This window comes from Chlamydotis macqueenii, chromosome 6 (assembly GCF_036417535.1).
Source record: "Chlamydotis macqueenii isolate bChlMac1 chromosome 6, bChlMac1.mat, whole genome shotgun sequence".
Lineage (NCBI taxonomy): Eukaryota > Metazoa > Chordata > Aves > Otidiformes > Otididae > Chlamydotis > Chlamydotis macqueenii.
In genome coordinates this window covers 40727941-40736140 of record NC_141561.1, presented here as the reverse complement: position 1 = coordinate 40736140, position 8200 = coordinate 40727941, and the positions used below count along the sequence as shown (strand labels likewise).

The 8200-nt window shown below is 60.9% G+C and overlaps 2 protein-coding genes across 2 annotated transcripts in view; one reads left to right on the top strand and one right to left on the bottom strand.

Moving 5' to 3' along the window:
• Positions 1-1822: 1822 nt before the first annotated feature.
• Positions 1823-7290, top strand: LOC147600272 (maestro heat-like repeat family member 5). The gene is made up of 13 exons (XM_086751214.1): positions 1823-1841; positions 2251-2318; positions 2442-2582; positions 2768-2922; positions 3205-3352; positions 3589-3773; positions 3863-3997; positions 4235-4349; positions 4672-4809; positions 5383-5538; positions 5880-5981; positions 6307-6409; positions 7061-7290. The coding sequence occupies exons 1-13, from the start codon at positions 1823-1825 to the stop codon at positions 7288-7290; spliced, it is 1695 nt and encodes a 564-aa protein (XP_086607340.1).
• Positions 7291-7329: 39 nt separating this feature from the next.
• The window catches only part of LOC147600271 (maestro heat-like repeat-containing protein family member 7), a 9245-nt gene continuing 8374 nt past the window's right edge, over positions 7330-8200 (bottom strand). The window contains exon 17 of the mRNA XM_086751213.1: positions 7330-7488. Within this exon, the coding sequence (XP_086607339.1) occupies positions 7330-7488 (159 nt within the window). The remainder of the gene's footprint in view (positions 7489-8200) is intronic.

The window sequence follows — 8200 nt, the reverse complement described above, 5'->3', positions numbered from 1 at the left end:
TTGGACTGGATGGGCTTTGAAGGTCTTCCCAACCCAAACCATTCTCTGATTCTATGATTTATGTGGGCTGAGCCCTTGCAAAAGGCAACAGATCAACCCTTCCTGCACTGGTGGATCAACATGTGTTGTCGTAGCTGCTTGAGCTGGGGTCCAGCTACGCTATAAAGACAGAGGCAAAGGAGGTATTGAGAATCTCTGCCTTGTCATCATTGCTAGTGACTCATTTCCCTGCCCCGTTTAGTAATGGGCAGAAGTCTTCCCCGTGCTTCTGCTTACTGCTCATGTATCAGAAGAATCCTTTCTTCTTGTACTTGACATCTTTGGTCAATTCCAGTTCTAGCTGAGCCTCAGCCTTCTTGACTGCATTTCTGCATGCCCTAGCAAGATTATTGCTGTCCCCAAGTCATTCACGGCTTCCCATCAACAGGCAGATATACGACCATCTGGAGGAAAGGAGGGCTTCGTCACACAGGATGGTTACTTGGGAAGACAAACAGTGTAACTCCAAATATCCCATGCTTCCTCCTTCTTCCCTCAGCTTCTATTGCTGAGCACATCATACGGTATGGAAAATCTAGTAGGAAAATGCTAGTAGGGCAATGTGAGAAACAGAAAAGGCTTTAACACTGTGCAAGCACTGCTCAGAAAAAGCTAAAACACCCTGTGTTATTAACTGAACTTAGCTTTGTTTCTATCACAAATCCAAAATACAGCACCATGCAAGCTACTAGGAAGAAAATTAACTCTATCTCAGACAAAACCAGTACGTAGCCAACAGATACTTTACAAAAATAAATGCTTTTAATCTGTTCCTTCGAGGTGAGGGTGATGTGTGACCAAGGACTGAGAAAGAAACTGCTTTTGGCAGGGAACCATGCTGGGGAGAGGGCATTTCAAAAACAGAACTTTGGAAACATTTTCACCAAGCGGGTTTGATGCCATGTCACCCGTGCAAGCTGTCCTGTCTCTACGCTTCCAAAACTTGGAGACAGGATTTCCTCACCTGCTTAACAATCTCTTAGAGTAAGAGTTTCAGAGGGGTTTGAAGCCACTTGTTGAGAATACAAAAAGGCACCAAGACCTCCTGGTCTGTTAGCAAGAACAACTGAGCCACACACGGGACAGGGAACATTTCCTGGCCGACTTTCAGCAAAACCCTCGGCAGAACTGAGAAGGTGGGACCGAGGGACGCAGGCGGAACGCGAGGATGCAGCGAGCACGGCCAGCTACGCCCCTCTCGCACGTGGAGCTTCGTGTCTGCGGGAGGACTCTTTGCCAGTGACGGCGGCAGTTGAACCAAGGGCCCAAGGACAGCGCACCCAGAACCTGACTGCGCGTTGCTGTGTCCCAGAGCATTAATCCAAGACGTTCAAAAGCAACACGAACGAAGCCCATTCAAACGCGGTGCCCTCACTGGAGCAATGTTATTTACAATACGTAGGGAAACATCATTGCTACCGTGAGAATACCGATTTTGTAGTGAGCGCAAAAAAGGGTTTGTGCTGCGAGGCGGACTCGGGGGTCCCCAGGGCGGGGCACGCTGCAGTGTGTCACAGGGCCCTTTGTGACCCGCCGTGATATGGGCGCTGCCGATTGGATGGCACGTGGCAGTGTGTCACAGCGCCCTTGGCGATACAGCTGTTGGCGTCAGAGGGAGCACCCCACAGTGCCTGGAGGGCGCGACGGGACAGGACGGGACGGAATTGGGGTGCAAGGAGCTCCTGTGCAGCCACCTTGTTCCCTGCCGACCCACGTCCGTGGTGCTTTTCCGAGGCGTCTCTCGTCCCTGGGACAGGAGCCCTCGCGGCCAGGCCTCAGCGGGATGGCGGAGAGACCGCCCAGTGAGCCCAGGCTGGCCAGCCCTGGGGAGGATGAGGAGGAGGAATGTGCTGGGGCTGCCCCAGCACGGCAGCCTGATGAGGTAGAGGAGGTCCAGTCGCTGCACGCAGGTGAGTGTCTGAGCTGGGACACAGAGCTCGTGGCTGCTGCCGCCTTGGCCCCATCCCATCCCCCGTGGCCATTCCCACGGGAAGAGGGTATGGGGCTGTTCCCCACGGCTGGGCTCCGGCCATGCTCCATCCACTGGGCACCCCCCAGCCCCAACACGTGGGCAGAGAGACGGGGGTCAGCGTCCCCACCAGCCCCTGCCCCGGGACTGGCCCTGCCCGGGCAGCGCGGGGCTCGCCTCTGTTCTCCAGCCTCTCCCGCAGCCCCTCAGCTCTGCCTGTGCTCTGTCTTTGCCACATCCAGGCTGGGACTTGTCGGAAGAGGAGGAGGAGCAGGAGGACACCCGTACCCTCTCCTACTGGACACCAGCGGTACCCACAGCCATCCCCGCCTGGGCTGGGGCTGCTCTGGCTGCTCAGCCAAGCACTGCCGTCAGGGCACTTGGGGTGACATCCCTCTCTTCCCCGCCCTTCCTTCTCCTGCAAATGTTTTAGGAATCCCTCAGCCTCACTGAGCAGGAAGGCACCACTGTCACGGCTGTCGAGGGCAGGGCAGACTCTGAGTCCTGTGATGCAGAGGCTTGTGCGGCCGTGCTGGATGTGCCTCTGGAAAGTGACACCTCCTGTTTGGAGCATGTAAGTGGCCTTTGGCCGGGGCTCGAGCTCCCCAGGGCTTGTGTGCCCCCTGACGCCGGGTCCCCTGGGCACCCAACAGCCTTTTAGGCCGGCACAGTGCGGCGGGAAGGGAAGCACATCCCGGGGGCAGCTGGGGAAATGGCTGGCTCTGGCAGCACTCCATCTCTCAGCCGTGTCTCCTCCAGGTGCCCGGGACTGTGAGGCGCATCTACTGGTGGCTCACGTACAGCACGGATGTGTCTGCCGAGGACCAGTGGGACAACACCCTTCAGGAGCTGACCCACGCGCACCCCCGGGATGTGGTGGTGACCCTCCTGCGCTGTGCCCCATCGTGCGACAGGTACGGGGCACACCTGCCTTGAGGGCTCAGGGCTCACCAGCCTCTGTCGAGCCTGTCCCACGGGGGCTGCCAGACAGGCAGAGATTTTTGGGGCACTGCTGACCCTCCGTTTCCCAGCCCTGACATCCCAGCCCACAGCCCTCTGCCACGCTCCCTCCCTGCCCCTCAAGGCACCGGTGCTCGGCCGCCTTCCTGCCCGCAGGGGCAGGCTGGCAGCCGGTGGTTGCCCAGGCCAGGGCGCTGTGGCCGAGACCCCGCTAACACAGAGCTCTGGGCCTGCAGAGCTGCTGCGACCATGTGGAGGGCGATGGTCTCCTCGGGCAGGACTGCGGAGAAGGTGCTGCTGGAGCTGCTCTGCGTGCTGGAGGACTGGCCAATGCACAGCACGTCCACCTCCGACGGGGACAGCACGGGTGTCTTTGCCCTGGCCGTGAGTTTCTGGACTGTGCCTCTCCGGGCGGCTCTCCACGCTCCCCTGCATCGCTCTGTCTCAGCGTGGGCCGGAAACCTGGCTTAGGGGCAGGCTGAGGGGGCACGAGGCTACATGCTCCCCCTGCGTCTCCCACGGCCCAGGCCAGCGCTCGAGCCTCCCCCTCCCACGCTGGGGCTCCGCCACAGGGATATTTCGGCACTGAGTGCTCTCTCTGGGTGCTTTGTTTTCTGCAGGCAACCAGGGCGCTGTGGAAGATCCTCCGACTGCCCAGGTGCCCAGGGGGGTTGATGATGCATTTCCCTCGCCTCTTCCTGCTTCTGCTCTTCCAAATTTTCTACATCACAGAGCAGATGCCAGAGGAGGTTAATGCCTGGAGGGAATGCCGGGAGGAAGATCACCTTCTTATCATCACCAAAAGGTGCCCCATCCCAGTCCTCCTATCCCTCCTACGGCCCTGGAGCTGGGGCCAGGGCTCCCGGCGTGACCTGGCCTTTGCTGTGCACGCAGGTTTGTAGTGTTGACTGTCAAAGCGCTGCTCTGGCGTCTTGGGTATGAGAATTTGGTGTTTGAAGTCCAGCATAAACATGGGAGGTACACAGCTGTCAACGCTGAGACCCGCTGCACAATGGGTCTGCTGGCCAGGTGAGAGCCCTCTTCTTTCTACTCCCCCCTGCCATTTTCTGTTCTGCAGACGGAGGAGGCAGTGAGGGCCCGGGGCAGAGCCTGGGGGTCATGAGTCCCCCGTGGCCAGAAAGGGGTCTCCTCAGAAGGGAAGACTTTGGGGCAGGAAGGGCGTTTTTTTCCAGTTCTTTCCCCAAAAGGAGCCTCCTGGTTTGCGAGCCTAGCTCAGGGCCAACAGTTCCTTATCCCCTCCACCAGAGAGATGCGCATTATTTCCACACACTTCCGTCACTGGATTGCAAACTACCTGGTGGAGCTGCTCAGCCGGAAGGAGCCAAGCTGGCAGATCATTGCCATGACATTCCTTGTGGAGGTGAGCCAGATGGGGAGCGCTGCCTCGCTGAGCTGCCTCCCACCACGCTGCCCTGTGGCAGCAGCAGCTGCGGGGCAGCCCAGCCGATGGAGCTGGGGCAGAGGGGGAGCTCTGGCGAGCAATCAGAGGCTGCCGAGGGCTGGGAGGCACAGCGCAGTGGGCGAGCGACCTGCGCCATGTGCCCCAGGGGCTCTGCAGCCACTGCTGCCTTTGGGCTGGGCTGCCTGGGACGGCGCCCGTGCCCTCTGCTCCTGGCTGGACCCAGCCCTGCGCGGTGCTGGGTGCCGGCCAGGCACCCCTCTCACTGCTCCGTGTGTTTTAGCTCCTGGCCTACCCTGACGTAAGCACAAGGAGTGGCCATATCCTGCAGCTCGCCCCAGGGTTCCTGCACAGCGAGTGCACAGTGATGCGTCGCCTGGTGCTCAGAGGCCTCGTCGTGCTCTGCAAGACCCCCGTGATGGTGAGCAGGGGGCAGCCGGCTGAAGCTGTGCTGGCGACGTGGGGCTGGGCACGGGGTGCTGGGTAGCAGAGTCGCTTGGGCTTGGCTGGGCCTTGGGAGCTGTGGTAGCTGCTCCCAACGCTCCTGCCTCCCTGTTCACCTGCCCGAGTCCTTCGGGGCAGGCCTTTGCACCTGGCTCCCGAGGCAGCAGCGTGGGCTCAAACTGCTGCAGTGGTTTTGTCCGTGCAGCCGTTTTGGGCTTCACAACACAGCACTGTGTTCCTCACAGGCCAAAAGAACAAAGTCTCTGTTGCCAAGCCTCATAGTGCTGTTGAAGGATGCAGACACCGAGGTGGTTGAGAAGACCCTGTCTGTGCTCAGCGAGATGCTCCTGGACATCCAAATTCCCAGCAACATCGCGCTGCAGCTGGCTGAGCGGCTCCGGCCACTCTTCGACAACGTAAGGCTTTGAGCCCCCCACCACGGGCGCTGGCTGATGCCCAGAAACTTTGTGCCCTGTGGCTTTTCAGACCCATGATGTGTGGTGGGCCTGGAGCAACCTGTGCTCAGCTCTTGCCCTCTTCCTTCATCCAGGAATCGAGGAACGTGCGACTGCTCTCCATCAAAGTCTTTGGAGATGTGATGGAGTTTGTAGAGCCGCAGGGAAAAGATCCACTGAAGGCGGAGGTGCACAAGAGCCTGATCCTGCTGCTCTGCCACTTGAATGACAAGAACCGGACCGTGGCAGAGGTGAGGATTTCTGACCTGCTGGGGTCCCCGCCGGAGGTGGCTCGGCTGCCTCCTGTCCCGGTGCCTCGCGGGCTGCAGCGCTCCAGCCTCCTCCTGGCCCTGGCTCCAGAGCAGCAGCTCTGGGGGAGCTCTGTCCCGCTGCCCCGGCAGCACCAGGTGCCCGGGTTGGGGGTTGTCCCACTCCTCGGCCCGGGCACCGAACGCGCCGGCAGACACCTTTGTCAGCTGCTGCATCTTCCCAGCAGCGGCCAGGAGAGGCCCTGAGCCTTGGCCAGGTGCAGGGGACACAGGTCCTGTGCCCTGGGCAGCGGTGCCATCTCCCAGTCTCTGCTGCTCTGCAGGCCTCTCGACAAGCCCTGATTCAGGCCAGCAAGTTCCTGAAGAAGAGGAAGCTGAGGAAGGTGCTGAGGAAGCAGCACAAATGGGAGGTCGGCGAGTGCCTGGTAAGAATGGCCCCAGAGCCCCAGAGCCCCAGAGCCAGGCTGGGCAAGCCCCCTGTCCGCACTGCCCAGCGTGTGGTGCTGGCAGCTGTGCCCCTGCCCACTGCTGCCAGCCTGCACCCCACGCACGCTGCCTTCCTCAGGCGTGCGGCCCCACGGGCTCTTCTCCAGGCTCCTCTTCCTCCCCAAGCCCGGCACCAGCCGGCTGCTGGCTGGGATTTGCCGTGGGTGTCCCGGCAGGGGAGGCCGGTCCTGCGTGCAGGTGCCGCCCGGCCAAGGTGGACATCCTGTGCCAACCTTTCCCTCCTTTCCCTTGCGCTCTCTCCAGCTGGCAGAGTACGGCAGGAGGGCAGACGAGTACCTGCTGCAGGCGCTGCAGTACCTGCAGAGCCCGCAGGAGTCCATGCGAGAGGCGGCCATCAGGTTCATTGGTGAGCCACAACTCCCCGGGGTCCCTCCCTGCCCCACTGCAGCTTGGCCCCAGCCCCGGCTGCTGCAGCGGCAGCAGGAATGGGCTGTGGAGCCCCAGGTGCCCCACGCGGGGCCGGGGCAGCCGTGGGGCTCCCTGCCGCCCTCTCCCACCCCTGCCCTTGGCCGTCACGCTCGGGGACGGCCCTGGGCTCAGCCCCGCCGAGGGGAGGAAAGCGTGTAGCTGGGCTGATGTGGGGAAACTGCGCTGCTGGGGCTGGCGGGACTGCTCGTGGGCTGTGTGTTCCTAGGTCACGGCGCGCAGTACGGGAGTGGTAAGGAGCAGGTAAAGCTCCAGATCATGTACCAGGGTGAGTGAGCGCAGCGGGGTGTCAGCGGGGACTGTTGGGGGGAGGAAAGAAGCTGGGCAGGGGGCAGCAATCCCTGCCCCGATCGGGAGGGCTCTGCTCCCTGCACAGACGAGGGGCGGCATGGGCAGAGCAGAGATGTCAGGGGCACGTGGGGTATTTTTGGCCAGCACCTTCCGGCTGATCCCGTTGGCCCCTGCTCCCTCCTGGCCATGGGAAGAGCGGTGGGCTGGCCCTGGCAGGAGGGCTTCTTGGGGTCCCCGCGGATGCAGGCTCTGACCTGGCCTCTGTTCCTCTCTGTTCCAGCCCTTCGAGGCATGACAAATGACCCCAGCCCCTCGGTCTCCAACCTGGCAGCTCAAACGCTGCTGGTGCTGCGGGCTGCAGAGAGAAGGTCTGCCTCCAGACCTGGGCTGCTGCACAGGCTGTGGAGGAGGCGGCCTTCTTTCCGGGGCGCTGGCTGGCGGTGCTGTTGGAGCTGCTCCCAGGAGCTCCCTGTGCTGGACCACCTGAGCCTGGAGGGGGATGGCCTCTGAGAGCGGGATTGTGGAGAAGGAGCTGCCTTCTCCATGTCTTTACGTTGTGGAAATAAAGGAGTGGAAAAGCCAGGCCCTGAAGATACTGGGATACTCAGGAGAGAGTGACCAGTCGTGCCCACTGTCCCGCAGCTGGCGGCAGCACCAGACATAGCCACAGCCCGTGGCCTGGCCGCAGGCGCCAGCTGCTCCGCCGGCCTGCGAGAGCAAGAGGAAAGGAGAGGAAAAGCTTTTGCCTCCCGGGCACGCGCTCTGCAGTGCTCACGGCTCCCGTGGCAAGGAGTGGATGGGGTACAGCCCACAGCACCAGGCCATTTCTGTCCCTGGCGCACAGGCACTGGAGCTGCCTGTCTTGAAGCTGCGAGGCTGCTGCAGGCAGCAGGCAGTGCCAGAAAAGAAGCAAATAGCGAATTACAGGGCTTTAGATGGTTTGGTGCAGATTGCTGGATGTAAGGCGCTGAGGTCTGTACAGACGCATCCTTGTGTATGTATTTGCATACATACCTCTGTTTGTAAATACACGCGTTGTCGCTGCACAGAGGGAGTCGTGTCTCAAGACAGACTGGAGATGGACTTAACAGACAAGAGGGAAATCCCACCCTTTCATCCACTGCTGTCACCTTTCCAGCTTTTTATCGTGATGCCTTGGGTTAAAGGGAGAGGGGATGTTGCTGGAAACCCTTCACCATGGCAGCTGTAACCCTGCTCTTGTCACTCGAATCCTCGTCTTCTGGTTGAGCCAGAAAGATGGATGGCATTTCTCTACAGTCTGCTTGCATGGGAGCTTGTCCTCTCCTGCCTTTGGCTCTTTCAGCCGAAAGACGCGCCGCTCCTCTCTGGGCCCTGTCCCAAAGCTGCACAGCTTCTGGGGGCGAGAGGCTTTACCTTATGCCCAAGTGTGCTGGCTTTG

What these genes read in the sequence shown, in the direction of transcription:
- LOC147600272 (XM_086751214.1), top strand. An exon ending in ACACCTCCTGTTTGGAGCAT is followed by an intron (nt 2,583 to 2,767) that starts GTAAGTGGCCTT and finishes TGTCTCCTCCAG; the next exon opens with GTGCCCGGGACTGTGAGGCG. An exon ending in CGGGTGTCTTTGCCCTGGCC is followed by an intron (nt 3,353 to 3,588) that starts GTGAGTTTCTGG and finishes TGTTTTCTGCAG; the next exon opens with GCAACCAGGGCGCTGTGGAA.